Source organism: Heptranchias perlo, chromosome 7, assembly GCF_035084215.1.
Source record: "Heptranchias perlo isolate sHepPer1 chromosome 7, sHepPer1.hap1, whole genome shotgun sequence".
In the NCBI taxonomy this organism is placed as follows: Eukaryota; Metazoa; Chordata; class Chondrichthyes; order Hexanchiformes; family Hexanchidae; genus Heptranchias; species Heptranchias perlo.
In genome coordinates, this window is record NC_090331.1 from 46,976,678 (window position 1) to 47,003,946 (window position 27,269).

The window sequence follows — 27,269 nt, forward strand, 5'->3', positions numbered from 1 at the left end:
TCCTCACCAATCTACCTGTCGCAAATGCATCTGTCCATGACAGTATTGGTAGGAGTGACCACCGCACAGTCCTCGTGGAGATGAAATCCCGTCGTCGCACTGAGGACACCATCCAACGTGTTGTGTGGCACTACCACCGTGCTAAATGGGATAGATTCAGAACAGATCTAGCAGCTCAAAACTGGCCATCCATGAGGCGCTGTGGGCCATCAGCAGCAGCAGAATTGTATTCCAGCACAATCTGTAACCTCATGGCCTGGCATATTCCTCACTCTACCATTACCAACAAGCCAGGGGATCAACCCTGGTTCAATGAGGAGTGTAGAAGAGCATGCCAGGAGCAGCACCAGGCGTACCGAAAAATGAGGTGCCAACCTGGTGAAGCTACAACTCAGGACTACATGCATGCTAAACAGCGGAAGCAACATGCTATAGACAGAGCTAAGCGATTCCACAAACAACGGATCAGATCAAAGCTCTGCAGTCCTGCCACATCCAGTCGTGAATGGTGGTGGACAATTAAACAACTAACGGGAGGAGGAGGCTCTGCAAACATCCCCATTCTCAATGATGGCGGAGTCCAGCACGTGAGTGCAAAAGACAAGGCTGAAGCGTTTGCAACCATCTTCAGCCAGAAGTGCCGAGTGGATAATCCATCTCAGCCTCCTCCCGATATCCCCACCATCACGGAAGCCAGTCTTCGGCCAATTCGATTCACTCCACGTGATATCAAGAAACGGCTGAGTGCACTGGATACAGCAAAGGCTATGGGCCCCGACAACGTCCCAGCTGTAGTGCTGAAGACTTGTGCTCCGGAACTAGCTGCGCCTCTAGCCAAGCTGTTCCAGTACAGCTACAACACTGGCATCCACCCGACAATGTGGAAAATTGCCCAGGTATGTCCTGTCCACAAAAAGCAGGACAAATCCAATCCGGCCAATTACCGCCCCATCAGTCTACTCTCAATCATCAACAAAGTGATGGAAGGTGTCATCGACAGTGCTATCAAGCGGCACTTACTCACCAATAACCTGCTCACCGATGCTCAGTTTGGGTTCCGCCAGGACCACTCGGCTCCAGACCTCATTACAGCCTTGGTCCAAACATGGACAAAAGAGCTGAATTCCAGAGGTGAGGTGAGAGTGACTGCCCTTGACATCAAGGCAGCATTTGACCGAGTGTGGCACCAAGGAGCCCTAGTAAAATTGAAGTCAATGGGAATCAGGGGGAAAACTCTCCAGTGGCTGGAGTCATACCTAGCACAAAGGAAGATGGTAGTGGTTGTTGGAGGCCAATCATCTCAGCCCCAGGACATTGCTGCAGGAGTTCCTCAAGGCAGTGTCCTAGGCCCAACCATCTTCAGCTGCTTCATCAATGACCTTCCCTCCATCATAAGGTCAGAAATGGGGATGTTCGCTGATGACTGCACAGTGTTCAGTTTCTTTCGCAACCCCTCAGATAATGAAGCAGTCCGAGCCTGCATGCAGCAAGACCTGGACAACATCCAGGCTTGGGCTCATAAGTGGCAAGTAACATTCGCACCAGATAAGTGCCAGGCAATGACCATCTCCAACAAGAGAGAGTCTAACCACCTCCCCTTGACATTCAACGGCATTACCATCGCCGATTCCCCCACCATCAACATCCTGGGGGTCACCATTGACCAGAAACTTAACTGGACCAGCCATATAAATACTGTGGCTACAAGAGCAGGTCAGAGGCTGGGTATTCTGCGGCGAGTGACTCACCTCCTGACTCCCCAAAGCCTTTCCACCATCTACAAGGCACAAGTCAGGAGTGTGATGGAATACTCTCCACTTGCCTGGATGAGTGCAGCTCCAACAACACTCAAGAAGCTCGACACCATCCAAGATAAAGCAGCCCGCTTGATTGGCACCCCATCCACCACCCTAAACATTCACTCCCTTCACCACCGGCGCACTGTGGCTGCAGTGTGTACCATCCACAGGATGCACTGCAGCAACTCGCCAAGGCTTCTTCGACAGCACCTCCCAAACCCGCGACCTCTACCACCTAGAAGGACAAGGGCAGCAGGCACATGGGAACAACATCACCTGCACATTCCCCTCCAAGTCACACACCATCCCGACTTGGAAATATATCGCCATTCCTTCATTGTCACTGGGTCAAAATCCTGGAACTCCCATCCTAACAGCACTGTGGGAGAACCGTCACCACACGGACTGCAGCGGTTCAAGAAGGCGGCTCACCACCACCTTCTCGAGGGCAATTAGGGATGGGCAATAAATGCCGGACTTGCCAGCGACGCTCACATCCCGTGAACAAATAAAAAAAAGAAAAGGTGTCATACAGGATCTGCCATTTTTTAAAGCAACAGAAGTCCTCCTATGGGGTGACACAATGGCGATACTGGCAACGAGCACCATGGGGCCGATTTTCGGATGGCCAAGCGGGTGCGTTGGGGGCGGGGGGCTCTGAAAATGGCGGAATCCCGGAGCGGGTGTGGAGCCCGGCTCCAACCCAATCACTTCCAGGTTCCCCAATGACACGTTTGGGTGCGCGCGCAGCTCCCGAATGCGGGACTCCCACCGGCAATTAAAGCTGGTGGGATGATTATTTACATTGTTATTAAGGTAGTTGAGGTACTTGACAGACCTCATTGACTGGAGATTTTGGCAGGGATGCAACTTTGAAGGATCCTCAGAGTGTTTACCGTGCTGTGGGAAACAGTCCCTGTTGGAGCAGACGTGTTTCAGTCAGCAGCCAGTGGTAGATGCAAAGGATTATTTGACAGGTGGGGGGAAAACCTCATTTATTGCAGCAGGGCACTCTGTCACTTCAGACAAAGTTTTGGCTGCAACACCTTTGTCTTTCCACTCAAAATTATTCATTTATACCCAAACTCTGCCATGCAAACACATTTACCAACTTTGCAGAACCCCTCAAACTAACACCGTCAGGATGGGGGGCGCCATAGCTGCATTCATCACTTCATCCGAGGACGAGCAACATCACCAGCCTCGCCAGGCACGCCGTTCACCTCCGCCACGTGGAGCTCCACAACACAGTACTGCGCCACAGGCTGCTGTACAACAGCATGGAGGGCAACAACAGAGAGAGAGAGACGCCTGGGGACTTGTGCCAAAATTGGGAGAGCTGTCCCACAGACGAGTCAAGCAACAGCCTGACATAGCCATACTCACAGAATCATACCTTTCAGCCAACGTCCCAGGCTCTTCCATCACCATCCTTGGGTATGTCCTATCCCACCGGCAGGACAGACCCACCAGAGGTAGTGGTACAGTGATATACAGTCAGGAGGGAGTGGCCCTGGGAGTCCTCAACATTGACTCTGGACCCCATGAAATCTCATGGCATATGGTCAAACATGGGCAAGGAAACCTCCTGCTGATTACCACCTATCATCCTCCCTCAGCTGATGAATCAGTCCTCCTCCATGTCGAGCACCACTTGGAGGAAGCACTGAGGGTAGCAAGGGCATAAAACGTACTCTGGGTGGGGGACTTCAATGTCCATCACCAAGAGTGGCTCGGTAGCACCATTACTGACCAAGCTGGCCGAGTCCTGAAGGACATAGCTGCCAGACTGGGCCTGTGGCAGGTGGTGAGCGAACCAACACGAGGGAAAAACTTACTTGACCTCGTCCTCACCAATCTACCTGTCGCAAATGCATCTGTCCATGACAGTATTGGTAGGAGTGACCACCGCACAGTCCTCGTGGAGATGAAGTCCCGTTTTCGCACTGAGGGCACCATCCAACGTGTTGTGTGGCAGTATCACCGTGCGAAATGGGATAGATTCAGAACAGATCTAGCAACTCAAAACTGGGCATCCATGAGGCGCTGTGGGCCATCAGCAGCAGCAGAATTGTATTCCACCACAATCTGTAACCTCATGGCCCAGCATATTCCTCACTTGACCATTACCAATAAGCCAGGGGATCAACCCTGGTTCAATGAGGAGTGTAGAAGAGTGTGCCAGGAGCAGCACCAGGCGTACCTAAAAATGAGGTGCCAACCTGGTGAAGCTACAACTCAGGACTACATGCATGCTAAACAGCGGAAGCAACATGCTATAGACAGAGCTAAGCAAATCCACAACCAACGGATCAGATCAAAGCTCTGCAGTCCTGCCACATCCAGTCGTGAATGGTGGTGGACAATTAAACATCTAACGGGAGGAGGAGGCTCTGCAAACATCCCCATCCTCAATGATGGCGGAGTCCAGCACGTGAGTGCAAAAGAAAAGGCTGAAGCGTTTGCAACCATCTTCAGCCAGAAGTGCCAAGTGGATGATCCAGCTCCGCCTCCTCCCGATATCCCCACCATCACAGAAGCCAGTCTTCAGCCAATTCGATTCACTCCACGTGATATCAATAAAAGGCTGAGTGCACTGGATACAGCAAAGGCTATGGGCCCCGACAACATCCCAGCTGTAGTGCTGAAGACTTGTGCTCCGGAACTAGCCACGCCTCTAGCCAAACTGTTCCAGTACAACTACAACACTGGCATCCACCCGACAATGTGGAAAATTGCCCAGGTATGTCCTGTCCACAAAAAGCAGGACAAATCCAATCCGGACAATTACCGCCCCATTAGCCTACTCTCAATCAGCAAAGTGATGGAAGGTGTCGTCAACAGTGCTATCAAGCGGCACTTACTCACCAATAACCTGCTCACCGATGTTCAGTTTGGGTTCTGCCAGTACCACTCGGCTCCAGACCTCATTACAGCCTTGGTCCAAACATGGACAAAAGAGCTGAATTTCAGAGGTGAGGTGAGAGTGACTGCCCTTGACATCAAGGCAGCATTTGTCCGAGTGTGGCACCAAGGAGCCCTCGTAAAATTGAAATCAATGGGAATCAGGGGGAAAACTCTCCAGTGGCTGGAGTCATACCTAGCACAAAGGAAGATGGTAGTGGTTGTTGGAGGCCAATCATCTCAGCCCCAGGGCATTGCTGCAGGAGTTCCTCAGGGCAGTGTCCTCGGCCCAACCATCTTCAGCTGCTTCATCAATGACCTTCCCTCCATCATAAGGTCAGAAACGGGGATGTTCGCTGATGATTGCACAGTGTTCAGTTCCATTCGCAACCCCTCAAATAATGAAGCAAGACCTGGACAACATCCAGGCTTGGGCTGAAAAGTGGCAAGTAACATTCACGCCAGACAAGTGCCAGGCAATGACCATCTCCAACAAGAGAGAGTCTAACCACCTCCCCTTGACATTCAACGGCATTACCATCGCCGAATCTCCCCACCTTCAACATCCTGGGGGTCACCATTGACCAGAAACTTAACTGGACCAGCCATATAAATACTGTGGCTACAAGAGCAGGTCCGAGGCTGAGTATTTTGCAGCGAGTGACTCACCTCCTGACTCCCCAAAGCCTTTCCACCATCTACAAGGCACAAGTCAGGAGTGTGATGGAATACTCTCCACTTGCTTGGATGAGTGCAGTTCCAACAACACTCAAGAAGCTTGACACCATCCAGGACAAAGCAGCCCGCTTGATTGGCACCCCATCCACCACCCTAAACATTCACTCACTTCATCACCGGCGCACTGTGGCTGCAGTGTGTACCATCCACAGGATGCACTGCAGCAACTTGCCAAGGCTTCTTCAACAGCACCTCCCAAACCCGCGACCTCTACCACTTAGAATGACAAGAGCAGCAGGCACATGGGAACAACACCACCTGCACGTTCCCCTCCAAGTCACACACCATCCCGACTTGGAAATATATCGCCGTTCCTTCATCGTCGCTGGGTCAAAATCCTGGAACTCCCTTCCTAACAGCACTGTGGGAGAACAGTCACCACACGGACTGCAGCGGTTCAAGAAGGCAGCTCACCAGCACCTTCTCAAGGGCAATTAGGGATGGGCAATAAATGCTGGCCTCGCCAGCGACGCCCACATCCCATGAACGAATAAAAAAGGAGGCACTATCCTCGCCACAGGGTCTACAGGCCAAAGCTCAGCTTCCTGGACCTCTCTGAGGAGCAGTGCAAACGGAGGCTCAGAGTCAGTCACCAGGTAGTCGCGGACATCTGCAGCCTCCTTCATGCTTAGCTACTCCCAGCTGGCCCGAGCAGCAACTTCTTAACTGTCGCTGTCAAAGTCACGACTGCCCTCAACTTCTTCGCCTCCGGATCGTTTCAGGGTTCCACCGAGGACATCGCCGGGGTCTCTCAGTCGTCTGCACACAATTGCATAAGGCAGGTCACCGACGGCTTGTTTTGCAGGGCCTCGCACAATATCAACTTCCCCACGAATGACCTCAGCCAGACGGAGAGGGCAGTGGGATTCTACGCTGTGGCTGGCTTCCCACGGGTGCAGGGTGTAATCGATTGCACCCATATAGCAATACGAGCACCTCCACACGAGCCAGGACTGTTCATCAACAGGAAGGGCTATCACTCCATCAACACTCAGCTCATCTGAGACCACCGCAAGAGATTCCTTCATGTTTGCACCAGATACCCTGGCAGCTGCCACAATTCCTTCATCCTCCGACAGTCCAACATCCCGCCCCTCTTCCACGCACCGAACAACCACAAGGGCTGGCTCCTCGGGGACAAGGGATACCCCCTGCACACGTGGCTCATGATACCTCTGAAGAACCCCACCACCGTGCAACAGCGCCGATATCACGACAGCCACATCGTTATCAGGTCTATAACTGAGCACGCTATAGGGCTGCTCAAGATGCGCTTCAGGTGCCTTGATCGTTCTAGGGGAGCGCTTCAATACGCACCAGACATAGTGGGACGCATTATAGTCGTGCGTTGTGCCCTGCACAACATGGCACAACAGAGAGGGGTGCCACTTGAGGAAGCCCCATCCACATCTGCCACCCACATTGAGGAAGAGGAGGACGAGGAGGAGGAGGCAGAGGAGGAGGAGCAACCTATTGGCAGAACAGCGGCTCACCTGGCTGCTCGTAAGGCCAGGGAGTCACTGATATGTGAACGGTTCTCCTAACATCAGACAGTGTGAAGAGTCCAGTCCTCACCACCTGGACAGAGGAGTGGCCACACCAGCCCCCTCCCCCGCCCCCTGCACAAAATAGTCATGCAAAATATTGCTCTGGAGAGAGTGCAGAGAAGATTTACAAGAATGTTGCCAGGGCTTGAAAATTGCAGCTATGAGAAGAGATTGGATAGGCTGGGGTTGTTTTCCTTGGAGCAGAGGAGGCTGAGGGGAGACTTGATTGAGGTGTACAAAATTATGAGGGACCTAGATAGAGTAGACAGGAAGTACCTGTTTCCCCTAGCGGAGAGTTCAAGAACTAGAGGACATAGATTTAAGCTGATTGGCGGAAGGCTTAGAGGGGACATGAAGAAAAACTTTTTTACCCAGAGAGTGGTGGGTGTATGGAATTCGCTGCCCGAATTGGTGGGAGAGGCAGGGACCCTCAACTCTTTTTAAAAGTACCTGGACCTGCACCTAAAGTGCTGTAAGTTGCAGGGCTACGGACCGGGTGCTGGAAGTTGGGATTAGAATGGGCACCTGGTTGTTTTTCGAGCCAGCGTGGGCATGATGGGCCAAATGGCCCCCTTCTGTGCTGTATCTTTTCTATGGTTCTATGGTTCTAACTACACATACACCCACTGTAGAGTGACCCAATGGGTGGCATGAAGTGTGAGTGTTCATGGTGAACCTCATGAAAGGGACTGATTACAAAAGCCAGTCAAAAATGGCCAAGACGTGGCAGTAGTGGTGACAATAATAATATTTAATCTTTTGACAATCACCTTAAATCTGTGTCCTCTGGTTACCGAACCTTCTGTGACTGGAAACAGTTTCTCCTTATTTACTCTATCAAAACCGTTCAAGATTTTGAACACCTCTATCAAATCTCCTCTTAGACTTCTCTGCTCTATGGAGAACAACCCCAGCTTCTCCAGCCTCTCCACATAATTGAAGTCCCTCATCCCTGGTACAATTCTAGTAAATCTCTGCTGCACCCTCTCTAAGGCCTTGACATCCTTCCTAAAGTGTGGTGTCCAGAATTGAAAACAATACTCAAGCTGAGGCCTAACGAGTGTTTTATAAAGGTTTAGCATAACGTCCTTGCTTTTGTACCCTACGCCTCTATTAATAAAGCCTAGGTTCACGTATGCTTTTTTTTAAAAAAAACAGCCTTCGCAACTTGTCCTCCCACCTTCAAAGATTTGTGTACATACACCCAGGTCTCTCTGTTCCTGTACCCCCTTTAAAATTGTACCATTTAGTTTCTATTTTCTCTCCTCATTCTTCCTACCAAAATGTATCACTTCACACTTCTCTGCGTTAAATTTCATCTGCCATGTGTCTGCCCATTTCACCAGTCTGTCTATGTCCTCCTGAAGTCTGTTACCATCCTCCTCACTGTTTACTCCATTTCAGAGTTGCATGTCATCCGCAAACTTTGAAATTGTACCCTGTATACCCAAGTCCAGATCATTAATATATAACAAAGAGCAATGGTCCTAATACTGACCCCTGGGGAACACCACTGTATACTTCCCAATGTTTTAATGAAAAACAACCGTTCACCGCTACTCTCTGCTTTCTGTCCCTTAGCCAATTTTGTATCCACGCTGTCACTGTCCCTTTAATCCCATGGGCTTTAATTTTGCTAACAAGTCTATTATGTGGTACTTTATCAAATGCCTTTTCAAAGTCCACATTCACAACATCAACCGCACTACCCTCATCAATCCTCTCCCTTACTACACAAAGAACTCAGTCAAGATTGTCAAACACGCTTTGCCTTTAACAAATCCATGCTAACTTTCATTTATTAATCTAATACTTTTCCAAGTGCCAATTAATTTTGTCCCAGATTATTGTCTCTAAAAGTTTCCTCACCACCGACGTTAGGCTGCCTGACCTGTAATTGCCGGGTTTATCCCTCTCCCCATTTTTGAACAGGGGTATAACATTTGCAATCCTCCAATCCTCTGTCAATGCCGTGGAGGATTAGAAGATTGTAGCCAGAGCCTCCACAATTTCTACCCTTACTTCCCTCAGTAACCTAGGATGCATCCCATCTGGACCAGGTGACTTTTCTACTTTGAATACTGCCAATCTTTTAAGTACCTCCTCTTTGTCTATTTTTTATCATATCCAATATCGCTACCATCATCTCCTTTATGCTACATGGTAGCATCCTCTTCTCTAGTAATGACCGATACCTCATTTAGTACCTCAGCCATACCCTCTGCCTCCACAAGATCTCCTTTTTTGCCCCTAATCAGCCCCATCCTTCCTCTGACTACCTTTTACTATTTATATGTTTATAAAAGACTTTTGGGTTTTCTTTTATGTTAGCTGCTAATCTATTCTCATACTCTCTCTTTGCCCCTCTTATTCCCTTTTTTAGATCTCCTCTGTATTTAGCACCTTTTCCATATCTCCACTATCTTTTCTATAAATGGGTGCTCAAAATTGCACAATTATGGCTTAGTCAATGTCTTGTACAGATTTGTCATCTCATCCTTACTTTTGTATTTAATGTCCTTATGTAGAAAACCCAGAATCCCATTTGCCATTTTTCCCACCTGCAATTCAGCTTTTAAAGATCTGTGTATCTCGGCCACGAGATCTCTCTGAGCCTACACTCCACTGAGAAATTTACCACTTAGGGCACATTTCTAGTCTCTGCTCTTTTCCTCAAAATGTAGTACTTCACATTTATCTTCATTGAACTGTATTTTCCACATATTTACCGATGTCCCTAACCTGTCTATGTCAACCTGTAGTCTCATGCATTCTTCTTCAGTTTGGCATCAGCAAATGTTATTATTCTTTCTATGCCCATGTCCAAATCATTTATAGTGAGAATATATCAACCTCTAATTACATGTTCTGGCCACTGCATTTCCACAAGTCATTCAAAATGCTTTCTGAATTTTTTTCATCCATTTTCCCCCTCAGGAAAGATTTAAACATAAAAACAAACACACAAAAATCTACATTTCACAATAACATGATTGAAGTTATCCATTTAATTTTCTTTTGTGTCATTTAATGTCATTCTTTGAAGTCTTTACTTGAAAGCCTTAGCCTCTCCAAAAAGGCATGTGCAGTGTAACTAATTTACCTGGATGCATCAGTTCCGTGCAGTCAGTTGTAGTGATGAGATGTTTCTATTTAGTCCCTAGCACATTCCACCCAGTAGTTTTTCTTCAAATAATTTGAAGAACAGGACAAATTTCAAAAGCTTTACTAAGGTCAAAATTTGTATTACGTGTGTGTTTTTTTTAATAAAGAAAAGAGAGAGAAGACTGTGTGTGCATCTGTGAGAGTGAGAGTAAAGAAAAACAGAGGGAGAGAGAAAAAAAGACAAATACAGAGAAAAGCAGGCAGGCAGTTTCTTTCCTCATTTTCATTTGATTTCTCTAGATGATAGTTGCTGAGGTTACTGAGCCCTGCATCTTGTCTCTCCACCCAGCATTTTGGTACAGTTGCCAATGCTCCCGGATTGTCCAGGAGTCTACCGAAACGAAAGATTGACCTCCTATCCACTACAACCCAGGAGAAAAGTACTTGGCCTTTGCGGTTCGCTCTAGCGACCGCTGCTGGTGCGAAAAGTCTTAGCTCTGGTTCTAGTTTAATAATGTGGAGTGGATAGAGGAGGCTGCGGGTAACGAACAGCACAGTGGCGGTAACTGTTTATTAAAACAGCCATTCCTTCCCGTATGGCCATAAAATTGATTTGAGAAAACAATCGGTGATGGAGAATGAGCCAGCTGGGCGCTGCTGAACAGGGTGTGACAGCTGTGTGCTGCAGGTAGTGGTGGAGAAGAAAAGGATTGCAGGTCAACAGCAGCCACAATGAAATTGCCAGCAACAGCAATCCCAGGCAGAGCAGCACAGAGCCAGCTACTTAGATAAGAACCGACCATCTGCAACCAAAGATCCAATCCTGACTACAAGCAGGCTGCAGCAGCGCCAGGATTCGGCCAAAAAGAACAGTGAGTGATAAATAAATTAGATCTGTCTGTCTGCGGTCAAGGGTTGGCCGTAAATCTTTAAAAATCTAGGCAGCGGATTGCCTCTACTTGAATACACTGAGTAACAAATCCTCTGCTCACTCCTTCTCAGTTTTGTCCTCTCCTCCACCCCTTCATCCTGTTCCCTCCTCATCCACCTCCCTCCATCAGCATCCTCCCCCAATCTCCCCTCCTCCTCACATCAGGGTCCAGTTATCCCTCAACCTTCATAATCCTGCTTGACGTGAAGATTGCACTTGGTCTTCTCTTCCTGTGTGTCTCACCATAGGAGATCAACTAATATATCAATCAGAAACTAGGGTTATGCATATTAATATGGAGTAAAAGGTGAAGCCTCTTAATGGGTATATCTTTACCAGGTCATATTAAGCAAACACTTTAAAAGTATTAGGTGTGTATTTGGAAATTTTCAAAACTCTTGGCCAACATGGATCCATCTCAACTCGCATCACTGTATATCTGAAATATAGATCATTTCAGAGTCCTGAACAGGAAATCAGCACAGAGCCTACACACTACAATCTCAAACAAAAAAGAGTTCCCATCGTCTTATAGCTGGTTTAAGTTGCTCAAAAGTAATTTCCCACTTCAAGCCTTGCTTGCTCACAGAGAAATCAAAATTGAAACTAAAAATGGAGGGGAAACCACTGTTTATGCAGATGTATACTGCATCAAGCATATAGTCTTTTTTTTCTTTGGAACGTTTATTTTTTTTAAGCCAGGATTTCTTCTGCTAGTCTCCACATGACAGCCAAGGAAGGCGGTGGAAGATCACTGTATGATTAAGATGGGGCAGTTGGAGGCAGTGACAGGTATTCCAATTCCAGGTATGTCAGCTTGTGAACCAACTGAATATGAGAAGGGAAATTTCACATGCCAGCATGGGTATGGACAGTTTATCCAAAGAATCCTATATCCAGTACAACAGTAAACAGGACATCAGGCATCACTGCAACTAATCCACGATTGAATTAGCCAAACAAGTACTTCAAGCAAGAACAATAGTGCCAAGTTCATCTGCACCTAGTGAACCAAGTACTGGAAGCCTGGGTAATGAGGGTTAATTCAGTTTATCATTTATTAAGACACAAGAACAGATAGCATTACCTCTTGCTGTGGACAAAGTATAACATTCCAGTTGTGTGTGACATAATGGTTACACTTTATGTCCTATTATCTAAATCAAACAGTTAGAGATGTATTACAGTTATCAGGAACTTAGCAGACAAGTTCATGATAACATAGATTAGTGCAAAGACTTTTAGTGTTTGGTTGATTTAATGACAATTTATTGAATCATAAGGCTTCGGCTTTAACTCCACCTTAATATGCCATAACCCCAATTTCTGATATATGAAGCATATAGAATTTTTCTTTAATTCGTAGTCAGCAATAATCTGGTATCCTGCAAGATACTACATCTCACTGTACTACTTACAGTGGTGCTACTGAACACTCTTGACAAACTAACTGGCCACTGTCTATCTATGCAATTAAAAAGATCCAATTTCTCCTAAATAATGCAATAAATGAATTTAAAAATCAGTGATATAGTTATGGAACTCTGATGTTGAACAAATGGCTTGAGCTTCATTTTAAACAGTTTAAGATATTATCTGCATTCCTCAACTGGATTACTGTTATGCACTTTATTGCCAGCCATTTCATACCCTCTCTATGTCTGCATTAATATGCAGAGAATGGAGCAAAATAAAGAATTGAAAAAACTTAAACTGTACCAATGTGATTTCTAAATTTAAAAGTAAGGTCTATTAGTGGCTTTCAGACTACAATTGGGTGATCTACAGGACCTCTTGGTGGTTATTAATTCTGAAACCTCAGTATTGTAATACATTCCCACTAAATTTTAACTTAGCTGGATATACTTTTAATAACAGAAACGGGCCACTGCATAAAAGTGCACCAAATGTAGACAAAGCTACTGCTATATTTAAACCAAGACAGATAATTACTAGGGAAACAGATTAGTGTTAAGGATGTCTTTTGATATATATTAATGACCTAGATTTAGGTATACAGGGTATAATTTCAAAGTTTGCAAATGACCCGAAACTTGGAAATGATGTAAACAATGTGGAGGATAGTAACAGACTTCAGGAGGACATAGACAGACTGGTGAAATGGGCAGACACATGGCAGATGAAATTTAACGCAGAGAAGTGTGAAGTGATACATTTCGGTAGGAAGAACGAGGAGAGGCAATATAAACTAGAGGGCACAACTCTAAAAGGGGTACAAGAACAGAGACATCTGGGGGTATATGTACACAAATCATTGAAGGTGGCAGGGCAGGTTGAGAAAGTACTTAAAAAAGCATACAGGATCCTGGGCTTTATAAATAAAGGCATAGAGTACAAAAGTATGGAAGTCGTGATGAATCTTTATAAAACACTGGTTCAGCCACAACTGGAATATTGTGTCCAATTCTGAGCACCGCACTTCAGGAAAGATGTGAAGGCCTTAGAAAGGGTGCAGAAGAGATTTACTAGACTGATTCCAGGGATGAAGGACTTTAGTTACGTGGATAGAATGGAGAAGCTGGAGTTGTTCTCCTTGGAGCAGAGACAGTTGCGAGGAGATTTGATTGAGGTATTCAAAATCACGAAGAGTCTAGACAGAATAGATAGGGAGAAACTGTTCCCATTGGTGGAAGGATCAAGGACAAGAGGACATAGATTTAAGGCGATTGCAAAAGAACCAAAGGTGACATGTGGAAAAACTTTTTCACACAGCAAGTAGTTAGGATCCGGAATGCACTGCCCAAGTGGGTGGTGGAGGCAGATTCAATCATGGCCTTCAAAGGGGAACTGGATAAGTACTTGAAAGAAAAAAAATTGCAGGGCTACGGGGAAAGGGCGGAGGAGCGGGACTAGCTGGATTGCTCTTGCATAGAGCCAGCACGGACTCGATGGGCCGAATAGCCTCCTTCCATGCTGTAACCTATAATTCTATGAAGTGCCTAATCAAAAGATGAAGTCCTGTTCCTCGAGCTTACGTTGAGCTTCATTGGAACAGTGTAAGAGGCAGAGGACAGAGAGGTCAGAATGGGAGTGGTACGGGGAATTAAAATGGCAAGCCACCGGCAGGTCAAGGTCACGCCAGCGGACTGAGAGGAGGTGTTCAGCAAAGCAATCACCCAATCTGCATTTGGTCACCCCAATGTAGAGAAGACTGCATTGTGAGCAGCGAACACAGTATACTAAACTAAACAACACTCAAGAAGCTCAACACCATCCAGGACAAAGCAGCCCGCTTGATTGACACCCCATCCACCACCTTAAACATTCATTCCCTCCACCACCAGCGCACCATGGCTGCAGTGTGTACCATCTACAAGATGCACTGCAGCAACTCGCCAAGGCTTCTTCGACTGCACCTCCCAAACCCATGACCTCTACCACCTAGAAGGACAAGGGCAACAGGCGCACGTTTCCCTCCAAGTCACACACCATCCTGACTTGGAAATAAATTACCGTTACTTCATCTTCGTTGGGTCAAAAACCTAGAACTCCCTTCCTAACAGCACTGTGGGAGTACCTTCACCACACGGACTGCAGCGGTTCAAGAAGAAGGCTCACCACCACCTTCTCAAGGGCAATTAGAGATGGGCAATAAATGCACACCCACATCCCATGAATGAATTTTTTTTAAAATACTAAATTGAAAGTACAATAAGTAAACCATTGTTTCACCTGGAAGGAGTGTTTGGAGCCCTGGACGGTGGGAAGGGAGGAAGTGAAGGGGCAGGTGTTGCATCTTCTGTGCTCGCACGGGAAGGTGTCATAGGGAGGAGAGCGGGTGTTGGGGGTGATGGACGAGTGGACCAGGGTGTCGCGGAGGGAACGGTCCCTTCGGAATGCTAAAAGGGGAAGGCAAAGGAAGATGCGTTTGGCGAAGGGATCGCGCTGGAGGCAGCGGAGAATGATATGCTAAATGTGGAGACTGGTGGGGTGGAAGATGAGGACAAGGGGGACCCTATCATGGTTTGGGATGGAGGGGAAGGGGTGACGGCAGAAGTGCAGAAAATAGGACCGACACAGTCAAGGGCCCTGACAAATACAGTGGAGGTGAATCCTTGGTTGAGGAAAAAGGAAGACATATCAGAATCACTGGTTTGGAAGGCGGCATCATCAGAACAGATGCGACGGAGACGTAGAAACTGGGAGAAGGGAATAGAGTCCTTACAGGAAGCAGGGTGAGAGGAAGTGTAATCAAGTTAGCTGTGGGAGTCGGTGATCTTATAATGGATATTGGTTAACAGCCTATCCCCAGAAATGGAGATAGAGAAGTCGAGGAAGGGAAGGGAAGAGTCGGAGATGGACCATGTGAAGATGAGGGAAGGGTGGAAAATGGAAGCAAAGTTGATGAAATTTTCCAATTTGGGACGAGAGCAGGAAACGGCACCGATACAGTCATCAATGTAACGGAAAAAGAGGTGAGGGAGGGGACCTGAGTAAGACTGGAACAAGGAATGTTCCACGTATCCCACAAAATGGCAGGCATAGCTAGGAGCCATACGAGTTCCCATAGCGACACCTTTTATTTAGAGGAAGTGAGTGGAGTCAAAGGAGACGTTGTTCAATGCAAGAACAAGTTCAGCCTGGCGGAGGAGGATGGTGGTGAATGAGCTCTGGTTGGGTCCGCAGGCTGAGCTGATGGAGGTGTAGATGGACTGGACGTCCATGGTGAAAAGGAGACAGTTAGGGACGGGGAACTGGAAAATGTTAAAATGGAGGGCATCGGAAGAGTCGCGGATGTAGGTCGGAAGAGACAAGGGGAGAAAAAGAGTCAAGATAGAGGAAATAAGTTACGTGGGGCAAGAACAGGCTAAAACGATGGGTCTCCCGGGGCAGTCCTGTTTGTGAATCTTGGGAAGGAGGTAGAAACGGGCTGTGCGGAAGTGGGGGACTATGAGGTTGGAGGCAGATCTCCAGAGGAGATGAGGTCAGTGACGGTCTGGGAAACTGTGGCTTGATGTTCGGCGGTGGGATCATGGTCCAGGAGGAGGGAGAAGGTGTTGGTGGAGAGTTGGCGTTTAGCCTGAGAACACGGAGTGCCGCAAGTTCAGAGGGAGGTAGGTTAGAGTGAGTGAGGGGAGTAGACGGCCGATGTCACACCGACAGTTCGCAATGAAAAGATCAAGAGAGGGTAAGAGGCTAGAGGGAGGGGTCCAGATGGAATGGGAATATTGAAGAAGAAAGCTCCGCAGTGCAGGGGAGGGGGGAGGGGGGAAGGGGAGACTCCTGGTCAAAGAAGTGGGCAGTAGAGGCAAAGGCAACGGAAGAAGAGCTCAGCATCGTGTTGAGCTCGAAATTCATTGAGGTGGGGGCGTTAGGGGATGAAGCTAAGGCCTTTGCTGAGGACTGATCATTCGGGTCAGAGAGGGGATGGTCGGGGGGATAGTAATAACATGACAAAGGGTAAGATTGGAGGGAGGGATCGGGTCAGAGGAAAGTGAAGGGGAAGAAGGATCAGGAAGGGGTTTGGTATCTAAGAGTTGTTGATATATAATGTAATCTAGCATTGTAAATATGATGAGGCATTTACAGTGCCAAATAATTATTTTTGCATTACTACAGTGCTTTTGTTATAATTAACAAAAAATGAGTTGGAATATTCCCTTCTGTTTTCCATTGGGCAACAGCCTTGCTTTCTATAACAGTGAAACAAAGACATTGGTTGTCATGGTAAAATGGTCATTTCTCTCTGCTGTAGTCATGGGTTCAAATCATCCAGGATCTGGTGTGTCTATCCGAGGAAGCAGTCAGCATCATCCGTGGCTCAAAGTATTCGTCAGGTTAGAATAGATGATGCACTTTGTCTCTGTGAATGGGTTATCAGGCGTTCAAACTGAAAGTGGGTGCAATGATTCCCAATTTGCATCCCCAGCTTCTAAGCCATTATTTTTATGTTTGCATGCATGACAGCTCTAAAATCAGATGTAAATCATACAGAAATGCAGCTTGCATCACATCTGCAGGCATTTAAGTTTTGAGAGGATTGAATTCAAAAAGATGTGCAGAAGACATTCTGCTATTCTCCCTGAACTCAGTTATACACTATATCATCTCCTGTGGGGTTGCACACAGGTGGTCAAGAGGAATTTGAATTTTTCAGGACAGGGCTAGAGGGTGTGGGGATAAGGAACCAATGTGGGGGAGCAGGGAGAAGAGAGTGGGCAAAGGGGTGGAGAGGTGTGCTAAGGAAAGGAAATTCACATCAGTGGGGGCAGGGGGATTATATAGGGGACCCTGCTGTAAACTAATAAGGTAAATTAGGTCTGTCACAACCCATATTGATGCTCATTCTCACAGAACTTGTGCTTTTATGCCAGCCATGTGGAATCCTATCAAAATAATTTTCGATCATAAACCACCTGGTTTAGCTTTAGGTTCAGTAAGCTCTTGCAATCTGTTTCACTCATCCTACTTTGTGGATTAGCTTGTTGCTCATAAAAATAATTTACACACTCATTTAATATTTGTGACACATGACCAGTGAAATAGGTCACTATGACATTCTGGTTATATTAAATGGTCCATAAACTTTTAATCAACAATCTAACATAAAAGTTCACCTAAAATCAGTCAGATACTGTAACCGGTCACTATTACAACCACTCCATAAAGAGGATAAATGATTTATATGCATTTGCTAAAACTATGTCTAAACATTGATGGAACTAACTAATAAACTTCTAATTTTAACAGCAAGCATCTGCTACACGGATACAATTGTGCTCAACTGCAAAGCAGCCACCCTATTAGTTCCATAGCTTCATAGCCATTGGTGTGGTAATACCCCTACCCAACATTAAGAAAATGTCACTGTCCTCAGCTGCCATCAAGTAAAATTGCTACCATAACACATTGTACAGTTTATATGATAGTGAGAGGTACTGCAAATGGGAATTGGACATTCTTCCTAAACTCCAATATATTTGCTCTTTTCTCAAATAAGGAATTCAGGAAAAACTTCTTTACCCTGAGAGTGGGTAGAATGTGGAATGTGCTACCACATGGAGTAGTTGAGGCAAATAGTATAGATGAATTTAAGGGGAAGCTAGATAAGTACATGAAGGAGAAAGGAATAGAAAGATGTGCTCGTGTGGAGCATAAACACCAACAGATCAGTTGGGCCGAATAGCCTGTTTCTGTGCTATAAATCCTATTTAACTTTGATTTTATAAAATTACCTTTTAAAAACGTTACTTATAGTGACTGGCCCTTTTAGTACTTTAAATATTCTCCCCACAGTCAGATTCTTCGCTCTCCCAAAGACATGGAATTCTTACCCATCACACTGTGTCTCAACTAGCATCTTAGCTGACAACAGGAATACCTCACCCAACTCAGACAAGTTCAAAGGACTTGCAAAGCTAAAGACTCCAGCTCTTTACCTTCTGAATCAGATCCAAATGCTCCACTGTCTTAGGTCTCAAGCTACTTCAATTCTAAATATTTAAATAGACATGTAAATTAGTGCAGACAAATGTAGGTTTAAGTTCCATTGATTACCATAAATTAAACCAGCCAATCAATAAACATTACAAATTTCAACTGGTTTAGCCTTGGCTAAGTGGTAGCACTCTTGCCTCTAAATCATAAGGTCGTGGGTTCAAGTCTCACTCTAGAGACATGCAAATAATCTAGTATGATATTTCAGTGCATCACTGAGTGAATGCTGCACTGTCTTTTGAATGTGATGCTAAAATGCTATATGAATGCAAGTTCTTTCTTTCTTTAGTGCACTTTGATTATTTTATTTTCATGACTAACTTGCAGCAGAGTTAGTGAGGTACTAGTTCAAGTTAGCATTAATACAACCACACTTGCTCAAGATTAGATTAACATAGAAAATACACTCAGGCAGTATTCAAACCTTGTTATTCCAATTATAAGTTCACCACTGCACCTAAAGCTAATAAAATATATGTAAACTATCAAGCAGCAGTAAACTCGTCTTCCATATTACAAGGTTCTATTCAAGATAGTCTGCAACTCATAATTCTTAAATGATGCTGATAACTCTAATGCTGATTTGTGACAAAATGTAGACAAATAATTTAAAATGCAACTTACATTTTTAAAATCCAGTCATCTGCATATATTTGATGATGAAGTGACAGTTTCTAATGCTAAACAGCTATAATTAATCCTTGCAATTTGGGATCTTCTTTTGTGGTGGGGGGGGGGGGGGGGGGTGGTGGAAAATAGAGGAACATAAACCAAAAGAATTTAATGAGCAAGTCTGCCAAATTTCTAATCCTGTGCTTTTCCATATGAAACATCTACTTAGAGCCAACCTCACTTAACACAGTAAAGCACTTTATAAATATTGTAAACACATTTACTGTTAAACAGTCCTTCGCTGTGAAATTTTGCTGAAGCAGATCATTACCATATTCCCATCAATTGGGAATCTTAACACCATCAAAATGTCAATTTGAAAAATAACATTTTTAAGATGTCAAATTTATTTTTATGACACAAAAGATAAACATGAACACACCTTTTAATTTTGCAGTTTCTGCTGTGATAATTATCTTTCTCCTGTGTCTCAAGGCGCTATGCATTCACTCCAAAGTTAAACGAGTGAAATCATTCATACGTTGAAATATTGCAAATGATAAACTGCCATACAGGATACAATCCAGATACATTTGGGATTCTTAGCCTTTCATAACCTTGAAATCTGATTATCTTGCACGTGGTTCCTTATAACAGAAGTCGAGTATCTAGAAATATAAAATATCAAAGAGTGCCTATTTGGGACTTTGGCAGTTCAGATGCAGTGTTTATATAATAGTTATTTCATATTCTTTTTGAGGTGCAATTAAAGTATTTTAAAAGTTAGACCCATGTAATAAAACACTAAGCAAAACCAGGCTTTCAAAACTAAGCTACCCATCTCCAGAGGGAAGGACAGATTGTAACATGGTGTTAAATCACTCACTTATAACTGTTTTCTGCATTTACGCAAATACTGTAACTGAAATTTTATGTTTCATAATAACATCTTGGCATTAACAATCTGTTTAAAAGTTAATTAAGGAAAACATTTAGTCCTGTACACAATAAGCACGATTTGAGTAACAATTTATAAGAATAACAGTTACTGAGATACCTAGAAACATGTTACATGGATGTAATACTATTGGAGGCCGGGGGAGGCTCCAAAGGATCTTAAACTCAAAATAAAGATTTTTTTAATGTCAAAACCAAAAAATTATTTCAAGAGCGTACATTTTTATGCACTTCTTATTTTATATACACAACACTTTAGGTTGAAGAGCTATTTTGCTGAATCTGGTTGAAAAGATAACCTGAGAGCAGCAAATGACTGTTGAAGAGTGGGGCGAGGGGTACGAAGAGCCAAAAGAGCAAGGAAGTGGATTAGTTGTCACAGTATTACTACTCTTAATAAAGCTGATTGATGCCACTCACACTAAGGTATTATATACTGTATAGTTCAAAATCAAGCTGCAATACAAGGGTTTTAACATTTACACAAAAATACATTTTTGTTGTGTGTTCACTGAGACGGGGAACAATTGTGAACTTATAATCCAAAAAAATCATTATCACGCAGTGCAGCAGAAAACCAGCATATATTCTTTTCATTTTAATACTTAATCTGTGGCACAGTAAGCTGCTGCAATCGGCTAAACGTATTACTAGCAGATCTCGGATAGATAAATTATAACTACAGGCATTTACTAAATTAGTTTGTGACCTTTACTCCTTTTATTTAAAGACTTACATGTTTTACCAAAACATATGAAAGTAGTTAAAAGTGCACAAATACTTCCTCATATTAATCATACCAGTTGGGCCTTTCAAAGGAGGCACTCTCTAGAAACGTGTCAGTCTCTCGTTCCCTCCGCTCCCTTCCAGTCCCATGCCTTGGAATACAAGCCATGATGTGGAGATGCCAGTGATGGACTGGGGTTGACAAATGTAAGGAATCTTACAACACCAGGTTATAGTCCAACTGTTTTATTTGAAAATCACAAGCTTTCGGAGGCTTTCTCCTTCGTCAGGTCACTCACCTGACGAAGGAGAAAGCCTCCGAAAGCTTGTGATTTTGAAATAAAACAGTTGGACTATAACCTGGTGTTGTAAGATTCCTTACATTTGGAATACAATGGTGAGGAGGGGGAGGGGAATGTGAATGTTTACCGATCTGGACAGGATTTTGTCAATCTGCCACCAGAATTTTCCCCTCTCAAATCTAAACTTCAATTCCCTAATTATGAGGGCTTCAACCACCTGAGTTCCTAGATCACTGTTTTCTGAAAACTCTGCTCAAATGCTGTGTTAGACAGCACGGCAAGTTCACAGCAGACCCTATATCCACTGCAGTGCATACTCTTGTGATGAGCTTTCTCAGGTTTACAGTTGTGTCATTTATAAAGGCGGTCACAATGCCACCATACAGTTTATAGACCTGGTTAAGCATTGTACAAAATGCTTAAACAACACTGCTGCATTACCGCCACCCAAGAGAAATTTTAGAAAGTCTTGGCCATATTTTTAAAGAACCCCGTCCATGTCACTATCACAATCCAAAATCTGACATGTTAAAAAACTTTGAAAAATCTCAAAATTTGAGAAGTTGAAGAACAACCCTTAAAAGTACACACCCTGTAGTCAGCACCACTGCTTACAAGCCCAAAATAGTCAGTGCAAACCACATTAATCTTACACAACTAACTCGGATTTGGGTGAATATACTCTTATCAGGGAATAATTATTTTCACATGTGGAGAAAGATCGACACTGAGTTCAGACTTACCCATCACAATTTGTGTTGGTAGTGTGGAAGGGGAAATGGATTCTTTTCCTTGTAATATATTTTCCATTTTCTAAAATCAGTTATTTTACACTTGGTGGTAAATCCAGCAGCAGTAAGCACTTACCTCTCAATGCTGGCAATAGGGATCGGTCTTTCTTATCATCACATTTATTGCATTCACTGAAGTACAGTAGTAAGAAGACATCCAGAAGCACCCAGACCAAAGAAGTGGCCAAGACAACCTTGCAACAAGCCAATCTCCTCATGACTATTTTTTCCTGTAAACCACGGTGGCAACCAAGAAATGCTTCCTCAGATAAAGAGATCACAGTGCAAAAAAGGGAGGCAGTGTGAGAAATCCAGTTTGTAGAATGAACGAACTAAAGCATGCTGAAACTGAAAAAAAAACAAACATTTAGTATCATATTATTACTAGTAGAAAACATAACACTTAATTAATATACTTTCAGTATGCACTTAACTGCCATTCCTTTTTGCAGAATTATGAATTTCTGAGGAGTCCAGTAGTAATGCGAGAACATTACATCCTCAACTAGTAGATCTGTGTCCAAGGTCAAGATTCCACTACCAGTAAGTTTTGTCAGTTTCTGTTGTGTTCTCTCTGAGGTGATAAACTGAATGCTGGGTCAAAGAATTAGTACTGAATGTGCCCATGTATATGTTCTGCTCAAGGAGAATAGAACAGCTATGAGACGTTTGGAACGAACTAGAATTTCTGAGATACTATACAATACACTCATAGATTCATAGAAATTTACAGCACAGACTGAGGCCATTCTGCCCATTGTGTCTGTGCTGGCCAAAAAAGAGCTATCCAGCTCTCCTGCTTTCTAGCTCTTGGTCGGTAGCCTTGTTGGTTGACGCACTTCAAGTGCATGTCCAAGTACTTTTTAAACGTGATGAGGGTTTCTGCCTCCACCACCCTTTCAGGCAGTGAGTTCCAGACCCTCACCACCTGCTTGGTGAAAAAAATTCTCCTCAGTTCCCCTCTAATCTTTCTACGAATTATTTTAAAAACTTTACTGTAGAACAACTTTCAACCATCAGCATTGGGATGGGGGAAGAAAACTGAACCACTAAAAATTAAACTAGACAACTAACAATCAGTATAAACCACTCAAATGGAACTTTTTGAAACTTCAAATGACTCTGAAAAACAATTAAGCAACGACTGATAAAAGCTTTAAAAATGCCAGCAGTTTAGCTGGTTAAATGCTGCTGATGCATCGTGCCGTCATATTTGATCCTGAGCTGAGCTTCCGACCCTACATCCTCTCCATCGCCAAGACCGCCTACTTCCACCTCTGTGATATAGCCCATCCCTGCCCCTGCCTCAGTCCATTGCTGCTGAAACCCTCATCCATGCTTTTGTTACTTCAGACTCAGCAATGCCAAAAATCTTCTGGCCCACCTCCCATCTTCCACCCTCCATAATCTTGAGCTCATCCAGAACTCTGCTGCCCATATCCTAACTCACACCAAGTCCTGTTCGTCCATCACCCATGTGCTCGCTGACTTATATTGGCTCCTGGTCCAGCAACGCCTTGAATTTAAAGTTCTCATCATTGTGCTTAAATCCCTCCATGGCCTTGCCCCTCCCTATCTCTGTAACCTCTTCCAGCCCTACAATCCTCCGAAAACTCTGTGTTCCTCCCATTCTGGCCTCTTGTGCATTCCAGATTTCCCTCACCCCACCATTGGCGGCCGTGCCTTCACCTGTCTAGGCCCTAAGCTCTGGAATTCCCTCCCTAAACCTTTCTGCCTCTCTCTCCTCCTTTAAGATGCTCCTTAAAACCTACCTCAAACGGTGTTCTGATGAAAGATCATCGACCTGAAACATTGACTCTGTTTCTCTCTCCACAGATGCTGCCTGACCTGCTGGGTGTTTTCCAATATTTTCGGTTTTTATTTCAGATTTCCAGCATCAGCAGTATTTTGCTTTTGTCTTTGACCAAACTTTTGGTTCCCTGTTGTAATATCTCCTCTGTGTCAAATTTTGTCTGATAACGCTCCTGTGAAGCGCCTTGGGTCGTTTTACTACGTTAAAAAGGCAAGCTGTTAATGAGTCATTTGTTTGAAAAAAATAACAGCACCACCTAGTGTTACAGAGAGCTATTACAAGTTATTGATCTGATTAATATTAAAAATCCTATTACACTGCCACTTACAGGAGTCACAGGGAAGTGTGGACATTTTTATATCGAAATTCTTCTAGGAATTGTTTACATAGCAGTTTCCAATGAAGCATGTGAACCATGTAAGAATTTTAAATAAATTGAAGATAGATTCCTTTACTTACAAACTCTGTTCCCTAGCCAACGGCTCCATTCCTCTCCGTGGCCACTGTCTAAAACCAAACCAGACCGTTCGCAACCTTGGCATCCTATATGACCCTGAGATGAGCTTCAGACCACATAGCAACTCCATCATCAAAGCCACCTACTTCCACCTCCGTAACATCACCCGTCTATGCCCCACCTGAGCTCAGCTGCTGCCGAAACCTTCATCCATGCCTTTGTTACCTCTAGACTTGACTATTCCAAAGTTCTCCTGGCTGCCCTCCCATCTTACACCTTCATAAACTTGAGCTCTTCCAAAACTCTGCTGCCCGTATCCTAACTCACACCAAGTCCTGTTCACCCATCATCCCTGTGCTTGTTGACCTAAATTGGCTCCCAGTCCGAAAATGATTTTAAAATTCTCATCCTTGTTTTCAAATCGCTCCATGGCCTCGCCCCTCCCTATCTCTGTAACTTCCTCCAGCCTTACAACCCTCTGAGATCTCTGCGCTCCTCTAATTCTGGCCTCTTGCACAACCCCGATTTTAATCGCTCCACCATTGGCGGCCATGCCTTCAGCTGCCTAGGCCCTAAGCTCTGGAATTTCCTCCCTAAACCTCTCTACCTCGCTCTCCTTTAAGACGTTCCTTAAAACCAACCTCTTTGACCAAGCTTTTGGTCACTTGTCCTAATATCTCCTTATGTGGCTTGTGTCAAATTTTGTTTGATAACTACTCCTGTGAAGTGCCTTGGGATGTTTTACTACGTTAAAGGCGCTATATAAATTCAATTTGTTGTTGTTATTTAATTTTTATCTTTCATCAGTTTTAAGGCCGATAAAATGCAGCAAGATTGTATACAAGATATGCCAGTTGGAGTTGGCAATCTGGGTCTGGATATTCCTCCTGAATACTGGTCAGAAAATGAAGTAGTGTGGCCTCCCATAAATTTTCCCCACCCCAAAAATATATGTTGGAATTTCCTTTACCCCTAAGGGATTAGAGTAGTTTGCCCACTGCTTGCCTGCCCCAAATGACAGAGGGACAGTACGGTTTGCTCTGGCTTTCCTCAGTCCCCACCCCAGCACCACCTTCCAGGGACAACACTTGAATGCCTGCGATGGTCAATGTCTTTTAGTGGCAGGAGCCAGGTGACAAACATGATTATGTTTCTTCAAGTTTCTTCAATTCCTGGTGCTCTTCTACTGCTCCCCATAAGGATTATTTGAAGCAGGTCAATATTTAGGAGTCATCTCTACTTTATTCAGTTTTTGCTCTGCCCCTATAAGCAGTTGCAGCAAGTGAAACACCAGCTGCACCAGATATCACTTCCATACAATGATGGACTCCCAATGGAAGACGAACACAGCACTGGGAAGCCACCCTGAACACATTCTTAACCCAGACCTAAAGTGGTACAGCATCACAACAGGATTGGACTGATGGCTATAAGTCCTGCCCCACTCCATTTCCAGTGGCAATCTCACCAATGAAGGAAATGCATGCTCTGGTGTTTAACAGTACTGGGCAGGGCTAGTATGGTTCAGCTGCACTGGGACAATCCTGTGCTTTGGTAGCACTGGAGAATGGTCCTGGGATTTGGTTGAACTAAGATGCATTTGCTGGTGTTTGGCAGCATCGGGATACACCTGCTGGGGTTTGGCAGCATGGTCTGGTAACGTTGTTAATGGGGAACCTGGGATTTGTCAGAATGGTGCAGGTGGCACCTGGACTGAACAGTCACAAACATCCAAATCTTGGGAGTCACCATGGATCAGAAGCTTAACTGGAGCAGCTATATTAACATTGTTGCTACAAGAGCAGGGCACAGAGTGGCTCGCCTCTTGTCCCTTCAAAGCTCTCCACCATCTACAAGGTTCAAGTCAGGAGTGGGATGGAATATTTACCACTCACCTGAAAAGGTGCAGCCGTAACAATATTCAAGAAGCTCGACATTGTACAAGGCAAAGCTGTATGCTCGATTGGTGCCCCTGCCACTAGACTCACTAAACAACCCCCCCAGTCGCACTGACCAACGCCCCACCCCCCCACCCCAACCCAACAGCGGGATACTGTGGCTGCAGTATGTACTATCTGCAGGGTGCATTACAGCAACTTTCCAAACTTTTGACAGCACTTCCCGCCCCACAACGTTTACCATCGAGAAGGACGAGCAGTAGTGGCAGTATGGAGAGTGGGCAATGGACACTATAGGGACTATTGGCATATGGGAAAATTAATAGATGGGAGCTGGGTAATGGTGGGTAATAGTGAGGACGGTGGGTTTTGGAGAGTGGTGGAGCAAAAGATTTTTATTCAAATAAAAACATCCTTACACCGAGATACATAACTAGCAAGGCAGTGATTCGTCATCAAATTTACACTTTTAAACTAACAAAAAACACAGAAAATGACACAAAATTAAACTTACCCACATAATTTTTAACAAGAAAACTTATTTTGAGCTCATGTTTGACCGGTTGGAAGAAAAAAAATGGCAGCCAAAAAATTTCAAAAAAATATTTTGAGCAATTTGATTTAAGTGGTGACTGAGAGCATGTTCTAATGTCAGAAGTGACAGGCAGCAAGCACCATTGTGCACTCAAATCCACAATGGTAAGAAAGGGGGGAAACAATGCAGACCCACCAAAAATGACTAGAAACTGTATTTGAAGTGAGTTATATCAATAATATTTTTCAAGGTCATTGAAGGGTCACTCCACTGTAATGTTACTCAGAGCAAAACATTCTTTTTCACTCAGTTAACATATTCCACAATATGCAGCTATATATAGTGCACCATAATCTTTACCATATTTCTTCAAAAAGATTTTCAGTGAGATCCAAATACCAGAATAGATGGACTTATATTTTATCATTTAGATGTTTTAAATCTCCAGCACTTGGTTTCACAAAGCATTCTCCACAGGGAGGCTAAACACTTATTAACATGAATGAGCTTCAATGGACTGAATGGTTATACCTCATCCTTTTTTTCTTACTACAAAGTTACCTCTGAGCTGCTTTTCTACACTCACTAGTCACAGACACAAACAGCATTACAGAAACATGCTAGTCTGTCACCCAAATTATGTTGGTAAGTGATTTGAGAAATCTAATTAATGGGAAAGTAAAATGGAAAAATAAA

At 44.4% G+C, this 27,269-nt stretch overlaps 1 protein-coding gene across 1 annotated transcript in view; it reads right to left on the reverse strand.

Moving 5' to 3' along the window:
- The window catches only part of galnt13 (polypeptide N-acetylgalactosaminyltransferase 13), a 403,934-nt gene that overhangs the window by 374,835 nt on the left and 1,830 nt on the right, over window positions 1-27,269 (reverse strand). The window contains exon 2 of the mRNA XM_067987444.1: window positions 21,947-22,218. Coding sequence (XP_067843545.1) covers window positions 21,947-22,088 — 142 coding nt within the window. The 5' untranslated portion in view covers window positions 22,089-22,218. The remainder of the gene's footprint in view (window positions 1-21,946; window positions 22,219-27,269) is intronic.